Below are 21,887 nucleotides of genomic sequence, written 5' to 3' on the forward strand. Positions count from 1 at the left end.
GATACTTATTGGAACACTCCTCAACCCAAAATCTTGGGTTTCACATTGATGTCAGATGCACTGAGCTGTGTTTAACTGGTATCTAAACATTACAATGTAAATCCACTGAAATGTGACCACAAACATATCATCTAGTCTGAATTAACATCAACCAATATATTAAGTGAAATAACAACAGAAAACTGTTGCTCATGTAACTACTTGACATCGATTTGTTTTTTTTGTCTCTTGGCGTAACTCATTTGCACGTACTTTAATCGAATTGTACATTTTTGTGCACCTGGTTCAGAGACAGAATTGTAACATTTTTGGAAAGCAAATGGCAATGACCTTCTATTCATTTCTTGATTTAACTTTATCCAACAGCGTTTGTTGTGACAATGAACTAAGCTTGTGCTGATGAATCACTGCTCATTCACAAAACAACATAGATGAAGTAGGTAGAAAGACAATTCATGCTCATGCTGCTGCCTCGCCCTTTGTTGTGTTTGCCCCAACTGTCATAAACAGAAACTGGCTCAATTAAAGGCTCATTTTTAACAGATTTTTCCATTGCACTCTGTTATGTCTTCGCTTTGCAGCAAACAACAAAAACAGGAATGACAGAGTCAGTCTGAGGGGTATACTGCAAAGCAAGTTTGACATAGGCAGGCTTTCTTTGTGTAAGCCAGCTTGACAAAACCGAAAGCCCCAGCCAGAGATTATGGGCATCATGAAGGTAGTTATCAACTGTCTTTGTCAACTCAGGCTTTCTGCTTCAGACTCTGTTCAAATAAAAGGAGGCGTTTAACGCGTCATGTGACTCTTCTTCTGCACTAAATGAAGCGATCATGGGCAGCTGCTTCAGTCAGCACGTTTTAATGGAGAACAGTGAGGAATATAAAAAAAATATGATGGTAAAAAGCACAGCTACTGCAAATGGTGCAGGACAGGAATGCTGGTAGAAAACTGTTAAACGTGTTCATATATAATATTTTACTGATGCAGCCAATTATTTCCAATTAACAGCTGCACCTTAAACTTTAAACTTCATACATTTAAACATTACCTTGTATTAAAGTGCATTTAGGTCTGACACTGTCCCATAATGCAGGATGTCACTTTAATTTTTGGCCAAATCAAAGCGAAATTAATGTTATTGATTGAATATTCTCTGTAACAAATACCAGTAGAACAATCCATTTCCTAATCTGTGTTCTAACAGCTGCAGTAGCAGGAGTGTAAACAGACCTGACAGCAAATCAGAGCCAAACATAAAAACATATTTATGTGATTTCTGCATTGCCAACTAAATACACACCGGGTTCCTATGGCAACGCGATATTTACAGTGTGTGATACTGTAACTACACATCTTCATTCAGTGATACTAGTGATGCACAACTCAGCATGTTTACAGATAAAACACATTCTCTCAGCTGAAAATCTGTATTGCTCATAAATTATGATAAATGGTTAAAGGGAGACGCTCTTTCAACCAATTCAATTCCGGAACTCTGAACACAACCTGCTTCCGACCAGGTTAGCTCCACAGCATCAGTTACCATGGTGATCTAGCAGGTTAAAAGAGAGCCGCCTCCGTGACACTAAAATTCTGGCTTTAAGCTCAACATACCTCGATAACCCACTGATCTCGCTTCGGAGTACAGCCCTCAAGTTTCATGCAAATATTTTGTATTCATATTTTCAATTCAAGTCTGGGCCCTAATATTACTTTCTTCCCTTACAATGCTTCCCACAGCTGCATTTAAACTAGTGACCTCCACATGATCTCCTCCAACACATGTTTTTAAACTCATGACCTCAACAGTTGTTTCAAGTTAAATTATGTGTTAATGAAGTGTATCTACAACATTTCGATGCGGATGCGTAATGAAGCAGCTCGGCCTGATGTGAAGAGCTCTCTAATGCCTCCAGGGTCAAGTGCAGATGTGTGTCATGAGAACGCTTTGAACAGTATCCTGTTTGCACAGTAGAACAGTAGAATAGACCAAATTCAGGCTCACAGACATTTTACTGAATATTTCTGACTGATGATCACTCCACACAGTGATAATTAGGAAAATTAATAAGAAGAATTTAACTTCGCTTCAGCAAACAATCGGCAAATTAAGCAAATATTAAAGAGTAACATAAGAGCAATTTCAGTCATTTTTAATCACCATTAAAAGTGTTAATGATGAGTTCTCAATGGGAAGAAGCTCCCACTGTCTGCTCTGAACAACTCCAAGCCATTGAACTGAGCTATGCAATAAAAAGTAGGAAGAAAAGCTTCAATCACTGGAGCATTTACTTTTAGTTTTTTCTGATTTATAAGAAGAGCTGCAAACGAAAACACACATAAACCTGAACGCATAGAAAACAATTAAACTAATTTAGCTGAATAATAATGAACACCGTTTATGATATTCATTAGTGTCAAAGTACTGTAAGACGGGATGTGATGTAAAAAAAAACAAACAAACAAACAAACGCATGTGTAATGAATTATTATATGACACTTGAATTATGTGTTAATATTTTAGTAGAACAATATTGCCTCTCAAGAATTTGAGCAATTTCGGGCCCGAGTATATCTATAAATGTTGCATGGAAGAAGACGGTGAACACACAGGTAAACAACAACACACAGAGATTAAATTGAACATAGTTGTAAAAGTTTATGTCTTTGGAGCCTTTTTCACTATTTTCTGACCTGTTTGCAACATAAGCAATTAATGAACACAAAATAAAGCAATTGATTAACACATCAAATAATGATTAGTTGCAGCCTTAAACTATACGCAATACCAGTCAGAAGCCAGGACACATCTGTCACTGAAGCATTTTTTGATTATTTATTTTACAATTTTTAAGATTGTACAACAAAACGGAAGGTATCAAAACTATTAAACAACACATTTTAATTAAAAGTAGTGAGTAAAACTGTACATCAAGGAACACACAGCTTGCCATCTTGCACACTCTTCATTCTCTAAGTTAGCTTCATTATGTATATTACCATTTATTAATTGTTGTGTATTAGGTGTTTTGGATGATTGTCGCAGAGAAAAACTTATGATGGTTCCACTGAGTTCCAACCAGAAGGCATGACGTGACGCTGCAGAACACTGTGGGAGCCATGCTGGTAGGCCTCGTCATGGATCCTGAATTTTGAATAAACCCTGCCTTTGTAATGCTATTGTTCAGAAATCATGAAAACTTTAAGAGTGATTTGACACCAACAAGCAAGGAATAGGACTGTTACTGAGTTTTTATGTCTCTTTCAGTGCTTTCGTCCGACCTGAACTCTGCTGACGTCTTCATTTCCACTTCTTCCCCAATTCACTGTAAAGCTGTTCTCATTTAGACGTTTTCCTGTTTCTGCTGTCAGATAACAGAACGAGTATGAAATAGTGACTGAAATGCAGCTCATTAAGACAACATGTTATCCCAGCAGTCACCTCAGAGCAATTTCCAAATGTGCACCTCTGAACTGCTAAAATATAATTTGATGACTGCAACATTGTCTCCACAACCATATACATGAGTTCAAGACCACAGCTGTACTCCACATATTTCCATGTTGAATCAACGCTTACAGAGAAGTTTAGAAATAACAGAATGTCTTAGTCTCACACTTATATTCACTTCTGTGTCAGCTGCCTTGCAGCCAAGTTTGCTGCTCTGCTCTGTCAATCACTGAACAGTGTAGAAGCAGAGAGAACCTCATCCAGAAAGAGGACAACAGCAATACAGCTGCATATACAGCTACATACACTACAAGAGCCTGTTAAGAACAGGGCTAAAAGCAGGATTCATACATCTATCCCTCCATTATCTATACACTGCTTAATCCTCACGAGGGTCGCGGGGGGGCTGGAACCTATCCCAGCCGACTTAGGGCGAAGGCAGGAGACACCCTGGACAGGTCACCAGTCTATCACAGGGCTACACTTAGAGACAGACAACCAAGCACATTCACATTCACACCTACGGACAATTTAGAGTCACCAGTTAACCTCAACATATTTTTGGACTGTGTGGGAGGAAGCCGGAGAACCCGGAGAGAACCCACACTGCACGGGGAGAACATGCAAACTCCACGCAGAAAGATTCTGGTGCCCCCACCAGGATGCGAACCGGCATCCTTCTTGCTGCGAGGCAACAGTGCTACCAACTGCACCACCTTGCAGCCCAGGATTCATACAGTCATGGTGAAATAAATGATCTGTACATTGTGGAAATGTGAGACTTCCATTGCCTGGGTTAAAACGGGCACAATACAGGGCCTTCAATACGTTAAAGTAATGATGAACTGTCACCATCAGGCCTTGCTAAACCCTTAACTTCTACAGTAGTTGGACAGGTTTAGCTGCTTTAATACCAGCACAACTGATGATCTAAGATGCATTAAAAAGGCAAGAATGATAATTCAAAGCTATGTCAGGTGATGACCACATGAAGCTGGTGTTGGTAATGCCAATAATGTTTTAAAATGAAAACAGGAAATATGTTTTGCTTTACTCACTTGTTTTGTAACTACATGATTCTATATGTTATTATATAGATTTTATGTTTTCCATTTTGTTTTATACTGTATAAAATAGCAAAAGTAAAAAACAAAAAAAGAGTAAAAATAAAAACAAAAACTTGAATGAACCTGAATCCATGCTTTTGACTGATACTGTACACACCCGTGGACTGTGCCTTCTGTACACTGCTGCTGTGAACTTAGATCAAAAACTTTTGTAGCGGAGAGAATCTGTAGTTCTGCTTTGAACAAGACATTTTGACAAAACGATCTAAAAGCACCAACTGTGAGCTCCTGCTGAAGGCCAAAAGAACCAAATCTACAGTGCAGAAACACCGGGAACGTCAAGCTTTTAAAACTCTGAGGCTGATTTAAACTTTCATTGATGTTAATATCAAAGTTGAAATCATACATAAGTCACGCTACACACAAGGAGAGAAATCTCTGAATAAAAGTCTGGAAGGAGTATTGTGGCCCTCCAGGTGACACAGGTCTGACAGATGTATACGAGCAAGGAGAGAAAATACAGAAAGGGACTGAGGTAGCCAGTGGCCAATGCAAACTCATTTATCCTTAAACTATTCAGAGCCCTGTGTGTCAAGTCAAACAGCAGTTGCAGCTGTGTGGGATTAGCCCTGCAGTAGGAGGTCAGGGGATGTGGTTTCCATTGCTGTAATTCTCTGTCATTTCTCCCGTTAGATTAGAGTTATTTGTGGTTATTACAGGGATGATGTCCTTGCAGGCAAAAGGACAAATGAGCTCCTGCTTTCCTTCACTCCAGCCGCCGCACAACTTCACAGGCTGCTGATTACCAATGCATTAAAAAAGGAAACGGACAAAGACTTTGGGGTGCTCAAACACCACAAATAACTTTTTTAAAAAGAAAAACACATTTAGAACCATGACTGCGAGAATTATTAGACATAATACTCTATCATTAGAAGAAAAATAACTCCTACACTTGAGGCAACCTTTAAACATATGGTTATCTGAGGACTTTATGCATGTAAGTGAATCATTTCGTCTATTTGCTCTGTAGTTAAAGCCCTTACAGAGTCGAAGTTGACACAAGAAAGCGATTTTAAAGATTAAATTTCACACAAAAACAAATATTTGAAGTAATCAAAAACAGCAGATAATAACAGTTGTTTGCATGCAGCCACATGGAAATGATGTTGGTCAACTGTTGCTCAGACTTATAATCACAGATTAAATGGTATTTGGGTAATACAAGTTCTTTCTAGGGTTTTGTCATCCCCACTGCCAAACATCACACTCACGCTGTGCAGAGTGCAGCAGGCAATCACAAAGACTGTTGTAAGTGGCATAAAAATAAACTGGGTGAGCTTTTCAAGCTGGTAAATAAGCAGCATACTGCAGAGGTACCTGTGTTGAGCAGGCATCACTCTCATAGCATAGGGAATTAAAAAACAAAACAAAGCTGTGAATCCTCTTGTTAGAGATGAGGATGAATATTTTTGATAAAGCTCTTTTTAATACAACTTTGTGTTCCAGTTCTCTGTACCTCAGTGGTGTTTAGAACTACTTTCCTGGTGCTGCTGCGATATTAATAACAATACAAACTAAAAGAAGGACAAAAATGAAATAAATTCAAATTGCTGTGATCATCTTGTGACCACTCGTGGAACACTGAACCTCAGGTTGGAAACCACTGCAGCCAACAACACTACCACACGGGTTATATGACGATAAAAAATTTAAGTAAAACGCTATTTGTAGTCTCTGGGGTTAAAAAACAAAAGCAAAAACAAAAAAACTAGTTAAATGAGTGTCAAAACTTTACAGCTGTATGGTGATGAGTCCATCTGCTGTCCCTGAATGAACAGGGAGACATTTCCCTAAATGTATGACAACACAACAAAAACAAACTAATGACAAGTACTGGTATTGAACATGGAGCTGGAACTTATTTTCATAGGAATAAACTGAAACCAGTCGCTACCTAAAATATGTAAAAACAGTCATATTGCTGTGGCAGATGTGAGCATCAGTGTGTGGGGTTAGTCAGCACTAAAAGAAAGTTAACTGGCAGTTTGAATAAATGGGTGGACGGGGGTACTTACAGACTAAATACATCTGTTTGATGTAACACACGGGTCAAAAACTCATGAAACGCTTTATAAAATGGTGTCACCGTGAATTGCCCTAAAACGATGCATTCAGGGTTGATGCGTTCAGCAGTTTTGTAATAAACCTGTCTGAGAGTAGCAGGGCTGACAGACGAGAACCTGTAACTACACAACAGTCTGTGTGTGTGTGCATGTGTGTGTGTGTGTGTAGAGTTAGTCTTGTAACTCAATGTGACTTTGGGACCGACACAATGTAATTTATGTCTCAGAGCTCTGAATAAAGATGGATGTGCCTCCCCACTACAGTCGCTCTGTCTCCTCACAAGCATCTTTGTATCTTTGTGAGGACCGTTACTGACAGTGGATTTCCTAGACCCTTACCCCAACCTTAAGCAACACTAATTAAAGTTTGGGCTATGATCTCTCATTTTCTTGGGAGTTATTCTTAACAACCTCTTAACAAACCCTTAACTTAACCTCACTCTCATGTCAGTCTCGCTCAAATGTATTGATTTATAACAGGGGCATTTCCTTTTTGTCCCCAAAAGATTTCCACAATGTGACAGTGTAAACAGATTTAGAAAATCAGTACTACTACAATACACACAATACAAATACACACGCACACACACCCAATGTAACAGAAGCTAAATCACACACACACACACACCCAATGTAACAGAAGCTAAATCAGCTTGAATCACAGTGTACAGAGTGACTACTTTGACCAGCACGGACACACATACACACCACAGACAGTATAAGATCTTACACACACACATATGCAGTCTGTTGTGTGTCATACATGACGAGGCAGCACTGGTTTTCACAACAATGGTCTTATTGTGGTAGTTTTGTGAATCATTTTTATCAGTAATAATAATCTTGTAACTATTAAACATCTGTATATAATGTATATCGTTGCCATGGTGATGGTGGCACGCATAGACACAGCGGCCACTTAAGGAGACAATGAAAGTGAATGTTTTGAGTGTCTTGTCTATCCCAGATGTTCATTCCACAAAACTTGCAGCCGGGAGACTTTTGGGCGTCAGGACAGTGAACGGTGCTGGAATTGCGGTGATCGGTTGTGATGTGGACATACTACACCAACACAGGGTCCGATCGGAGACTATGCCAGCAGTTATCCGAGAGAGAAGGAAGTGCAAACGGTACGAACGTAAACAAAAGAGGGGGAAGAGAGTCGAGATCCATGCTAGGCTAAAGGCTAACCCCTCCAGACCAGCAGGACCGTCGCGCCCACTCTTCAATGTCCGCTCCCTCGACAACAAGCTGGATGAGCTACGTTTGCTGAGAGAAACCCGCAGAGAGTGGAGGGACTGCTGTGTGTTTGCTTTAACAGAAACATGGCTCCATGACAACATCCCAGACGAACATACAGCTGAAGGGGACGGCATTATTCCAAGCGGACAGACAGGCAGCTAGCTCTGGGCAGCATATGTGGCTTCACCGTCGTCACACCCTCATGTGTGTCTTTGTGTCCCTGAAGACCTACCAGGACCTGAAGAGGTTCTCCACGTTCAACATGATAGCGGCGCGCATGGACGCAGCGCCCCCTTCAGGAGGCAGCGACAGTGAACGTTTAGTGTCTTATCCCAGACGTGCATTCTGCAAAACTTGCTGGTTGAATAATCCTGAAGAAACGCTCTCTCATCTTGCCTGTACTACTGTGTATGTACAGCAAAATGACAATAAACTGGATTTGACTTGATATATTTTACTGAATCAGAATATATGCCACTCTCGGTTTGTGTAGCAGTATTTTGTGTGACAACTCTTTTTACCACACGTGTTCAGTAAAACAATAAAAATGTATGAAATGTATAGAGTCTTGCCACACCCTTTCACATCCTGAATTAAATTAGAAGTAAATAAATATTTTACGTTACCATGAATACTGTTCTGTTCTGATGTCATAAAATACAGTCGTAGGTTATTTAAAAAATGACAGGTCATACAGCTGTGCCACATGTCACATTTTATTGATACTGCTCTTCAAAAATGGCACAGAAATCTTGCAGCTAGGATTAATCAATGCCTGTGGGAACTTTAATCTCCATAGGCCTGGGTATTATTTAAACACCTTTTCTCACCAGTGCAGTTATGATAAAATTTCAGTACGAATTTCAAAGACGATATGTTTTGATACCAAAGTTGGTAAACTGGACAAAAGCAACACAAAAAGCATCTCGATTTTTTTGAGACAATTTACCTGCTCAATCAATAAAATCACGAACTGCACGTTTTGGAAACTCAGTCCTAGATGTTGTATTTGAGCAAGATAACTAAAATTTTGACTGCGGCACCTCGACACACACAAAAGGAACTCAAATTGCACACAAGACACCAAAACAATGAACACTGGGTTTCAATCAGAAAAAGAAGTAAAACTCTCAAGTGCCTGTCTCTCCCTTGTATCACTAATACTGGAGTCACCAAGTGCTGATTACTGTGCGAAGAAAACTGTGCACAGTTTGTGGCAGCCTGAGGTTTGTATTTGACTAATCAGACGAAGCTGACATTTAGCCCTTTGAACTCTATTCTGATAGTTTGTGAGTTTCATTTTAATCATTTGGTTTATGTTAATTGAGCACAGCGGACCTTATTATGCACAATATGAGAAATAAAAATCTGAAGAACATCCCAAAAGTGTATTATATATTGAGATCATAACAGAAATAAACCTGTGACTGCGAGAGCCGCCATCATCCCGACAGAACACTGTTACATTGCTCACGGATTCCTTTCAGAGCAACATCTGTGGGCAGCCAGCGGGTTTTAGATTTGCAACAATCCGTCTGTCTTAATCTATAATCTGCAGTGGGTTTTTATTCTTAATTCACTCAGAAAGCCTGACTGAGGCTGTGTGCTGTTTCAATACTTTGTATTACTTTAAAGACACTCCCTGTAAAAATCACGTTTTTGCATTGTTGACATGTCGGTATGACTTTTTTTTTTTATCCTAGAGCAGGGGTGTCCAATCCTGGTCCTCGAGAGCCACAGTCCTGCATGTTTTAGATGTTTTCCTCCTTCAACACATCTGATTCAAATGATCAGGATCATTATCAGGCTTCTGCAGAGCTTGATGATGAGCTGATCATTTGAACCAGGTGTGTTGGAAGAGGGAAACATCTAAAACATGCAGGACTGTGGCTCTCGAGGACCAGGATTGGAGACCCCTGTCCTAGAGGAAATATCATGAGCGAAACAAGTAGTCAAAACCAAGTCTCCGTATTTCCAACTTGAAACTGCAGCACACCGATGACAGTCTCAAAAATACAGATTCAGACTTTCAGAGTTTCATGTATTACAAACCGACAGAACCAGTCCTATAAACGTGTGGGGTGGGGATTTCTCTACCGTTTTTCTACTTCAGACCAGAGATGGTAGGTGTCGTAGCTGAACTAGCTTGTTCAAACTGCAAGTGGGAAGGGGTTTGGTTTGAAAGAGAAACAAGGACTTCATAGAGCTGCACACGCTAAAGGAGGCATCTGGGGTTACATCAATGACCAGAGAGGGATGCTTTTATAAGAACAATATTTACAGACCTATGGCGTATCCCAGTGAGACATGTGAAATGCAGCATAACTTAAACTAAGCTACGTTGTGTCTTGTAAAATTTCTGACGATACTAAGAGCTGTGAATGAATTCTATTTATTGATAGTACAAGATCAAGGGCGAGGCAACAGAACGAGTTTACTGTCACTCCTCCACCTACCTTGTGCAAATTCTATTGAGTGATTGAATCCTTCAGCACAGACTGAGGTCACTGACAACAAAAGCTGCCAGATAACGGTAAATGAATCCCGTCTTCTTTTCACTCTTATTCAAAAAAGATTCAAACGCAATTATCTGACTTCAAAAAGAACTTTTCATCAAGTTCGGCTCAACACAACTTTTCTTTTTGATGTTTTTACAGCTAAATATCATCGCCACTATTGAAGCATTTGTAAAAAAACAAAAATATTACACACAGTAAGTCTAAGACAGCTACATGTATGGACCCAAATTATTCAGAATTTCGCATTTGGCTCCGGTGTGCAGATGATTTCAGTTGGGCTGCTCAGATATGCCTTTATTTGGCATTTCAGTGGTACTACTTGTATCAAAAGGCACGAAACATGAAAGTGTTTTCAACAGGTGTTCAATCCTCAGTTAGCATACGTATATGAATGAATTGTGTAGAATCAATGTTCTTGAAATATAAGAACCATGCTGATGGAGCCTTCTAAGCCTGAGGAATAAAAAAAAATGTGTGAATGTGCATAAAGCATGTAAATGAAAATCCGCATTTTGACTTATTTTCTCACTATTGATTTCCCAGTTCTGTTTGGAATGGATAAGATTTAAGCATTACTGTTAACCATTATTGTTGGGTGCTTAAACATGAATATACACAGTTTAACCAAAACACTGTCACGTGTAAGATCTGACACATATGAAGATGACAAATGTTAAATGTCTTGCTCAAAAATAAGTAGTCATACTGAGCCAGAGGTGCTATTCTGAAAACAGAAAAAACATACAGTTCACGCTGGATTAAGGAAACGACTCCTATGTTGTGGAATCAGCTCCCAGTTTGGGTTCGGGAGCCAGACACGCTCTCTATCTTTTAAGATTAAACTTAAAACTTTCCTATCTGATGAAGCTTGTAGTTAGAGCTGCTCGGGATCACCTGAACTGTCCCTTAGTTATGCTGCTATAGCTTTAGACTGCCGGGGGACTCCCATGATGCACTGGGCTCCTCTCCTCTACTCTCCTTTCTTACATACAGTTACATATCACCATTACATATCACTACTCTGTGTTTCCCCTGAGGTCCTGTGCTTGTTCTCTCTGCAGATGTCTCTGGATCTGGAGCTTCACGTCTGTGATCGGAACTCCAAATACGTATTGTTCCGTTTGTATTGCTTGCTCTCCATCTGCTATCCTGCTATACCCCACTCTCATCCCAACCAGTTAAGGAGGTTTGGGTTTGGTTCCTTCCCAATGCTGCCGACCGCATGCTCAGAGGGAGTCCAAGGGCAACTTTGGATTGCTGGATTCTTTGTTCAAAATTCGTATGGGCTTCACCTTACTACGTTAGGCGCTGTGAGATGACATTTGAATTGCGCTGTATAAATGAAATTGAATAGAATTGAAATAAAACTGAATAACTGCATGCTCATGCTGCTGCCACTCAACACTATGTGCTATAGTGTCATTCAACTCTTTACATTACAGTTTTCACCTCTGCGAGTTTTATGAAAAGGTTGCATGGCCATCACTATTTAGAAGCTTCACCATAACTGTGTCTACATTTATAAAGCTACACTGTGTAAGCTTCTCAGATATTTGACATCTTTAGTTGACCTCAGAGCCAAAAGCCAGATCACATTAAAGTTTCTAATACCAACTGAGAACTGAGGTAGATTGGTTTCTCGTACCAAGCATCTTACTACTGAAATGTGCATCTGCCTGAATGGTAGAGGGGGTCAGACACATTCTGCTAGAGAAAATGAAACATGAGTACTCAGAATCGTCTTCGTTCCAGGAAATATATTTCCAATAATTAGTGTTTCTTTAAATTGTTGCTTTGAGTTAAACATTCTTATTGTTGTGATTTAGTGTATTTGTTTGTTCTCAGGTGTTTCTTGCAAAAGAGAATACAAGCTCAGTGACAGTTATTGAATGAATCAAGTTTAATTAGTTATGTTCATTAAGTGTTTTATCTTTAATCATTATGTTGGATGCTGAAGAAATTAGGAATATAAGCCTGAGTGACTGTGCTAGATCCAGAGTGTTAAGGGCTGATCTTTAACTGTTCCAACTTGCAACGTTCAGAATATAAAGGACCTGCTGCTAACATTGCCAGAAACACCAGGACACCCCTCAGAGGTCTGGTAGAAACTGTGCCCCAGCAGGTCAGCACTGTTTTGGTGGCATGTAAAGGGCCATCACCATATTAGGCAGGTCATAATGTCTCGACTCATTAATGTTATATTGCCATAGAGTAAAAAAATAACACTGAACTAACCACAAAAATAATGGAGGAAAGTTTGGAGGAGAAAATGCAAAATCTGTTCATTCTTCATCTCACTGTGATATGCAAAACCTGATATTTTCATTAATTGACTTGACCATGATGTTACCAACATCTTTGAGATAAACACAAAGCACGCAAACAAGTATGTCAAAATTGTTGCCCAAGTAGCAGCTCTTATGTATGCATTGATAAGAAGCAAGTATTTCAAGGTTAAAGCTTAATACCAAAAAGAAAGAAAGAAAACATCACCATAGTGATGGACATGCTCAAGCAGCAGAACCTAAAATTAAAACAGTGTCAGGGTCTAATTATCAATGCACAGTATTCAGAGACGTTAACGACAAATGAACGTTGGTACTGCCATGTCTGGAAGGAGTACGTTAGTCACTTATAAGGTTTAGTGATACAATTTTTGATGCAGAATCCATCAGAAAGGCGGTTAGATAATCATGACTTAACACAATAATTCTAATTTTAGCTTTCAGTAGTCTAGTTCATTTCCAGAATTTTATGTTTGTTGGTGAGTTCTGACCTTCAGTTGCCTGGCACAATCCACATGATTGTCGTAGACAAGGATGTTGGCGATGAGGTTCTCTTTCTCCCTGGAGAAGGAGGACGGTCCTTCTGTTACATTTGGCTCTACAACTACTTTCAACAGAGGGTGAGGACACCTGGTCCCGTCCCACACCTGAAAAAAACAACAACAACATAAAAATATGTCATACAGATCGAGCAGGACATGGATATTGATTGATAGTGATGCAGGTATTTCATTAAATTGTCTGTCTAGTTCTTTAGGGGAAAAAAAAGAACATGGCGACATTTTGCAGCCACAACAAATTTCAACAATGTGTTTGTGTTGTATTCAACAGATTCCTGAATACAAAACACACACAGTAACTGGACGGGAGCAGATATTAGAGACATCTAAAAATCTGAACAACCATTTGATTGAAAAGACACCACTAAGCAGAATAGAAACAAATTATCAGATTTTCTTTTTATACTGTAAACGATTTGTTTGGTCAATCATTAAAAAGACATTTATGGTTAATGACGCTTATTTTCACTATTTATTTTACTGAGTAACTTGTATCAGAGCTGCCTCTCCTTTGCCTAGAGTAGAGCAAGTTGAAGTGATTCAGGCATATCCTCATATCGTCTTCTTGGGGCCTTCTATTGGAGGTCTTCTGGAAATGTCCAACTTAGAGGGAGACCATGGGGTCGCCGTTGAATACACTGGAGTGAATACTTCCCTCATCTAGCCTGAAAATGTCTTTGAACCCCCAAAAAGGAGCTGGACAATGTTGTTGGGGAGAATGGTGTATAGATGAGGCATGTCACAAGAACCAGTACTTCTGTACAATGTCAATGCCAAAATACTGCATGATGATACTTGTTTACCTACGGTACCACAGCTATTACACAGCTGCTGTCGGCACTAGAGATATTAGAGAATAACAACATATACATTTTTTACCCACAGTTTAACTCGAAGGGATGTAACTACAGCGCCAAATGACAAGAATGTACTTTTCAACACTAAGCTCTGCGCAAGACCTTTGGGTAGCAAGTGAAAGCATCAAATTGCAAATACAAAGCACCGGTTTAGACGGTTCAGACATCTGATTAGGATGCATCAATAATGCCTTTCTTTTGAGGTTTTGATCTGTTTAAGGAGAGGCACAGTACAATATCAATATCTATGAATATTACCAAGTCGCTTGTTATGGTTTGAAAAACACCCTTTCCTGGTTGTGTGTGTCACTGGGTAACAACAGGCTCAGAGCAGCTTTAAAATCAGTGAGAGCCGACTGGCTGCAGACCAGCGGTCACTGCCAAATCCTGTTCAAATTTATCTCCTCTATCAGCCTCACTGGCAAGAAACCAGCCATTACTTACAGCCTCATTTCTGTTCTGAAAACTAAGGTGGCAGGTAAAGCTGCTCAAGACCAAGGTAAATCTCATGAGACCGCCCCCCATTGAGACCGCCAGACTGTCAAGTAGGTTGCCCACAAGACGCATGAAGACAAAGTAAACAGCTCCACTATTCCAAAGACAAACATAAAATTAACTACGAAAATATTCAAATGGAAGAAGGTTAAAGATTGTTATTACAGGCGGGAAGGAATTGGAGGAACGTGGAGGAACGAGACAGCAATACAGCTTCATGACAAAACAGCATGTCACATTAACACCAGAAAGCAGGTGGGTAATATAAACAAGGTGGTAAGAACAAATGGATATAAGCTGACAGTATACATCCCAGAGGGAAGCTTCTTAGTGACTGTGATGCAGCAATGTGAACACAGGGATTTTCTGGTTGGTTGTTGATTAGCAGGAAACATCCCACGCTAAAGGTAAACCTCAGCCTCAGGTCTATCATTAGTTTTCATTAGTGTGTGATGTGAAATCAATTCAAATTAAATCCTGGAGTCAACACATATGAAGGACAAACTTAAAACCACAGTTTAAGTCCTCGCTGAAACACCTTTGTCCTCTGTTGAGCATCATGGCGACACATGAAAGTTTGTCCTCTGCAAGGACATAGTTTCTATTCGCTGTTTGGCCAGTTGTGTCCGTATGTTCGATATGTTTCAGTCGAGTTTTTCTAATGCATTGCCGTGACAGTGACAGATCTCATGCATGCTAATTACTTTGTAAAAAAGTATAGTTTAAGGAAATCTGAACATTGTTATATGATTCAAATACAGCCCATATGGCTTATTGCATAAGAGTGAGATACAGAGGGTGGTGACTGTTACATAAGCATGTGTGGCAACTGATGTTAAATCATCGGGGGTCATGAAAAGTGACATATCTTTTTGTGTGTTGTCATACAACTGTGAGTCTCAAGTGGGCAGTAAGGCAAGGTTGTATGGTTGACACTCATGTGTGAAGACACCAGAAATGAGTGGTGTGGATACACTGAACCTGTAATATAGACAGACCATTCACAGAGCCGCTGCTGCATCACTGTACTGCTGCTACAATCAGTGAAAATGGCTACACCAGGCATGTGAGTCGTGTGTGTGTGTGTAGATTCACACTGCAACGATAAAACTGACCAGTCTTTTATTGATATTTTTCGCGTACAGTGTGTGTGGGCCTTTAACACAGAAATGGGTCATAAAATGTCTATGTGTATGTGTGTTGGTTTTTTTGTATATTAGACTACCAGTAATCCAAAAAAAAAACAGGGCTTCCCCTTTGGCGTCGTGATCACCCTGTCGGCATTTAATTGCCAGTACCAACTCACAGTTGCTTAGTAACTTTATCGCTTCCAGAGTCTATGTGGCCTGTAGATGGCAACTTACCCACAGGACACAAATTTGTTTAAAAACCTGCAGTTTCACAGTGCTGTAGTAGGTCCAGAAAAAGAAGACACAAAAATCGCAAAATGACAGCTCACCATACAACACTGCAGTTACAGCCAGTTAAAAGGTATAATGCACAGTTCATCGGCTCTGTGAACAGTCAACATACACTACATTCAGTTTTTCCAAATGCCTTTATAGATGGCAACATATTTGCACACAGTGCCTCTCAGATGCAGAGATGATTATATGGTGAACTTGGGTTTGCTTGTTAGTGTCCTCTATTGTTATTTCCTGTCTTAGTTTATTATTATTATTAATAATAATAATAATAATAATAATAATAATAATAATAATAATAAATAAAGTTTTTATTATTATGAAACTAAGAACGCAAATAACAATAGAGTAGCGGTGGGCAATATGGCAAAAATATCATATCACAATTTCTTTATTATAATATCACGATTTCAACTTTATCACGATCTTACATGGATTTCTGAGACTAATTTGCAAGTTTCTGGTCAGTGCAACCAAACCATTCTGTATGTACAGTGATTGAACATGCTCATCGTGTTGCCATCCGACGTGTGAACCGTCTCTGCAAACTTTGCAAACTACCTTTGATTGTGTTTTGTCATTTCAAAGCAAAGCGAATCAAATCCTAGCCTAGCATGGATCCCGGCTGTCTTCCTCCTCCTTTGTTTACGATCGTACCGTTTGCGCTTCCTTCTCTCTCGGGTAACTGCCAGCATTGTCTCCAATCAGACTCTGTGTTGGTGTAGTATGTCCAAATCACAACCAAGCGCCGCAATTTTAGCAATGTTTATTGCCCTGATGTTCAGCAAAGTCTCTTGGCTGTAAGTTTTGCGGAATGAACATCTGGGATAGACAATGTGGCTTTCAGCCATGGCTCTCCATGGAGGCAGATAAGAAACTGTGTCATTGCCCGTAATTTGCAATGATTGGTTGGTCAGGTTAACGACGTAATACGTCTGGTCCGTCGGCGTGTCAGCATAGAACTGCAATTTATAGAATGTGACCTAAACGATCCATACGATCTCCTCACTTTGGCAGATCGTCTACACATTCTAATCGTTTGCGATCTAATATCGTCATATGCTGTAAGCGATGTAACCAATGCCAAACTTCTTCTACTCCAATTGAGTTCTGTGATATACGTGTGTTTGTGACCCACTGCCCCCTACAGTTTGGTAACAGATGCTGCACAGAGTATAAAAGCGTTCTCTTGTGATAATTCAGCGCATCTCACCTCCACGTGTCACGTTCGTACAGAAAGCATAATCCAGGCGTAACCAGTGTTCTATAATTACAAAATGCCATATATATCAATATGAAGCACATCTCACTTCCTTTTATGTTACCTATACGGAGATACATATATATCACTTATGTATTTATCTATTTATTTTTTAACTATCTCACTCATTGCCCCCTGAATTATAGAACAGATCATTCGAAAATAAATCCAAATCGTATATTTACAGTGAGCTGCATTTGTACTTGAAAACAGCTTTTGTTTAGGTTTCTTACCCTCAGCAGGATGCAGGTGGAGTCGATGGGGGCTTTGGCCAGCACTTGACAGGTTAGGTCAAAGTAAGATCTGGGCTGCACAGCAGACAAGGGGATTGAAGCAGAGACTGGGGGGAGGAGGGCCTGGCTTGAGGCCCAGGATCGCAGCTCCTCCACTCTCTGTCGGTCCTCCTGGTCAAAGTGGAAATAGCTGCTAGATGTTCGTGGTTCCACAGCTCCACCTACTGTCCCGTCAAATGTCACCACAGAAAAACCAAAGGCGTTGACAAGCGAGATGGTGTCTTTGAAGACTTGAGCCTGTGAAGAACGATGTGATCGAGATTTACAAATTAACACGTAGCAAATAACAAGTAAAAGCTACTTGAATTTTTTTATTTTTTTAAAGACCAGACCTTAACTCTATGCATACGGACGATGTCTCCGATTTGAAAGATTTTGGGATGGTCCTCCAGCTTCTCACGGAAGATGTTGCAGGTGATGTTCTGGTTGGACTGATCAGTGATCTTCAAGATGGAGCAGAAGTCTATGGAAAACAAAAATCCAAACATCAGAAACAAAAGTGTGGTCCACCATGAAAGCCAAAGACTAAAAACTTTTATGGATTATGGACTATTTTATGCCTAGTGATGAATAAAACAAAACGTCCCTGTGGCATTTTCATCTTGCCTTGTGATAAAACTCTATGTGAATGACAAAAAACCTAAAGTCAAGGCAGGTTGCTGTATTTACAAAGTAGTTGGAGGAAAGTTGGATATAACTCCTTAACCAAGTCACTCTTAAGGCTGAGATCAAAAAAAAAAAAAACTGACCCCAAAGTTTCTGAGGATTTGATTTTCTCAGACAACTTGTTCTGGTTTTTACATATTGCCTGACAAGAAGTTGCTGGGTGATCTGTTTTTTGGAATCATTTATTGAATACTTCACTTTATTTTAAGTGGACATATTTCCCATAAATGAGACGACTGTGATTGAGCTGACGATTTGGATGGTTCATTGGCATACTGACCAAGCGCCAAGTGTTTAAACTTTCTTGATGTAACTTAAAGTGCGATTGCACCAATTTTGTGATAAGTGGGCCCCGTGATAAGTGCATCGATGGATCTTTATTATTCCATTTACTTTGTGTAAAGCATCAACAGTCCCAGAGCATAATACTACCACCGCCATGCTTGACGGTAGGTATGGGGTTTATGGTGCTAAACGACTCATCTTTTCTCCTCTATACATATTTCGGGACATTGAGGCTAAATATTTTTTTGTTTCATCTGACCACAGAACTTGCTTCCAGGAGGCTTTTACTTTGTTGATGTGGTGACCAGCAAACCTTGGTTAAATCCTACCATCCTGACCATTTGTCTCTCAGCAGCAGGTGATGGTTTGTATGAGGTGTGTCAGAAAAGTTCCAGGGGCCTCATTTATCATCAGTGCATAGAAAATGTTCTAAATTCTGTCATATGAACGAAATTTAGAGTGTACGTAAGCACAAAAAAATCTATATTCATCAAACGTGTGTCTGTGGGTTATACGCACACCAGTAAATCATCAGTGTTGATAAATCCCACTTGTTCTTAAACACTGTGCTCGTGCACTTTACCTTCAGAAACGCCTCCAAATAACCATATATGGTAACAACATGCCTTTTTATAAAGCAAGTAAAGATTTATTTTTTCCTCACTTGTCGTCATCATTATGACAAAAAGAGCGAAAAAGAGGAACTTTTCTGAAACTGAAATTAAGGTCAGCGACAAATGTGCATCGCAAATTGTTTGTACGTGATCGACTGAAACCCTTTTCTATTTACATAATCACATTTTTTTAGTGATGCTGCTTTGATTGCGATGTGGGTACAGTCTATGGCTCCAATTATGTTTGGGAATCCAGTGATGGCGTGCAGTCCCCATTTGATTTCAGCTCATTGGTGATGGCTGTAAGGGAGCTGGATGTAGGCTGGGGCCAGGGAAATTACAGCATTCAACACTTCCGACAAGATCCTGCTCAGTGATGGCTGGGAAATGCCGCATGTCTCCAACCTCACGTGGGAATGTGCGGGTGGACAAAATCCCTGAATGCTTTATATTTGTAGTTTCACTATTCTACTGCTAGATTATGTGCTTACGCATGGTCATAGTTGTGTGTATATTTACGCATATTCCTAAGTATACGTACAAGTTGATAAATTCCATACTTTGCGTAGGAATGTTTGTACGCACTCCCTACGCACATATCTGTGCGTACACACTGATGATGAATGAGGCCCCAGGACTGGTGTCACAAAAGATATATTTTAATTTTGTTGTACCTTGTGTATGATGACAATAAAAGCATTCTATTCTATTCTATATTTCAAATTCAAATTACAAACTACATTTTTTCCCTTCGAGTAATCTCCTGGAGTCTAACACACTTTCCCAGCCTTCTCTGTCAAGCCGCCATGCACTCCTGGAAGGATTCTTCCAGGATCCTCCACAGCTCCATCGACACAGCCATCTTGATGTCGTCCACATCTTCAAAACGGGTCCCCTTGATGACCCCCTTGAGCTTGGGGAAGAGGAAAAAAATCACACGGAGCCAGATGGGGTGAGTAGGGAGGTTGCTCCAGCACGGCAATGTTCTTCTCAGCCAGGAAATGCTGGATGCTCAGGGCATTGTGAACAGGCGCATTGTCATGGTGAAGCAGCCACGATTTGTTGTCCTGCCACAACTCTCGCCTCTTCTCGCGCACTGAACAGTGCGCTGGTTAATCGTCTGGTCCTGTGGCAAGACCTTGCAGTGGACAATGCCCTTCACATTGAAGAATGCGATCAACGTGAATTTGACTTTGGACTTAACTGTCTTGCTTTCGTCGGCCTTGGCGATGTCAAACTCTTCCATTAAAGGCTCTGGCGTTTGGTCTCTGGGTCATACTCAAAGATCCATGACTCTCCCTAGCAAGTCTGGTTCAGTTTCAAGATGCTCGAGGATGTCCTGACTCACTTGCATGAGTCGATCCTTCTGGTCATCATTCAGTCGTATCGACACCATCTTTGCGCAGACTTTCCGCATGCCCAAATCTAAGATGAGTCGAACAGTCAACTGGCGATCACAACGCACCATCTGCCTTCCGCTTCTGGGGGTGTCTTCCACATCCTCATGTGGAAACTCTTGTACCTTTAAAAAAACATCTGAGCGTGACATTGTCTCATCTCCATACACTTGCTGCACCAATCCCAGTGCTTCTGACGGAATTTTCCCCAACCAGACCAGAAACTTCAGGTTTGTTCGTTGCTCTGTGCTCTTTGCTTGACGACATGAAACAGAGGATATGTATATAAAAGCACATGGAACAAAGTTCAATGGCTGCAGAGAGCTGAGATCGCAGTTCTATACTCCAGGGCGATTACTTTGAAGGGGAAAACTCGTAGCTTGTAGTCAGGGTTAGAAATATATCTTTTGTGACACCAGTCCTGAAACTTTCCTGACATGCTTTGTATTTTCTTACTGATCATGGCAGTGATAAAATTGCACCATGCACTTTATCCTTACATTAATTGTTTGCATATACAATTTTGGAATCTATAGCTTCTTGAAGATGGCTCCTGGGGATTTTCCCAACTCACCAGGATGACTCTGTTAATATGCAGTATACTGTAACCTATACATGTAGTGAACTATGTAGAGAGCTCCTCTGCAAGAGTAACACTTTGAGTGTTTCTACTCAAGTCTCAGCACTATTAATTATGTCATGCTGCTGCTTGATTAAAATGTAAATGGTAATGGTCTACACTTGTATAGCACCTTTCTACCTTAGTGGTACTCAAAGTGCTTTATAATGTGTTTTTCATTCCTCCATTCACACATACATTCATACACCAATGGCAACAGAGCTTCCATGCAACTGTAGGTTCAGTGTCTTGCCCAAGGACACTTCGACTGTAAAGGGGCGGGGGATCCAACTGTCAACCTTGCGACTGGAGGACACCTCACTCTACCACCTGAGCCACAGCCAGCCAGATGTATCAGATAAATGCCGGCAGTGACCTGGCATTTTTGTGATAAATTCATATTATACAAAGCCTACTTTCCAAAATTGACACATGAAAATAACTTTTCTCTTTGTGTTGTGACAGACAGACAGACAGACAGACAGATAGACAGATAGATAGATAGATAGATAGATAGACAGACAGATAGACAGATAGACAGACAGATAGATAGATAGATATGTTAAATATTAAAGCATCATTATCTATTATTATTAACATAATATATAATACATGCACACACGCACACACGCACTTCATCATCCTGACCCAGACTGAACGGTCTGGTGTTTATTGCCTCACCACCATTTCCATCATTCTTCCTTGTAGTATTGACGCAGTTATCTG

At 40.2% G+C, this 21,887-nt stretch overlaps 1 protein-coding gene across 1 annotated transcript in view; it reads right to left on the minus strand.

Moving 5' to 3' along the window:
• pot1 (protection of telomeres 1 homolog) overlaps positions 1 to 20,391 on the minus strand; it is a 56,215-nt gene extending 35,824 nt beyond the window's left edge. The window contains exons 1-4 of the mRNA XM_008304511.1: positions 20,229 to 20,391; positions 17,913 to 18,043; positions 17,521 to 17,817; positions 13,182 to 13,337 (exon numbers count right to left, since the gene is read on the minus strand). Of these exons, the coding sequence (XP_008302733.1) occupies positions 13,182 to 13,337; positions 17,521 to 17,817; positions 17,913 to 18,043; positions 20,229 to 20,391 (747 nt within the window). The remainder of the gene's footprint in view (positions 1 to 13,181; positions 13,338 to 17,520; positions 17,818 to 17,912; positions 18,044 to 20,228) is intronic.
• Between the last annotated feature and the right edge of the window lie 1,496 nt (positions 20,392 to 21,887).

Source organism: Stegastes partitus, unplaced genomic scaffold (genome assembly GCF_000690725.1).
Source record: "Stegastes partitus isolate 25-593 unplaced genomic scaffold, Stegastes_partitus-1.0.2 Scaffold2244, whole genome shotgun sequence".
Lineage (NCBI taxonomy): Eukaryota > Metazoa > Chordata > Actinopteri > Pomacentridae > Stegastes > Stegastes partitus.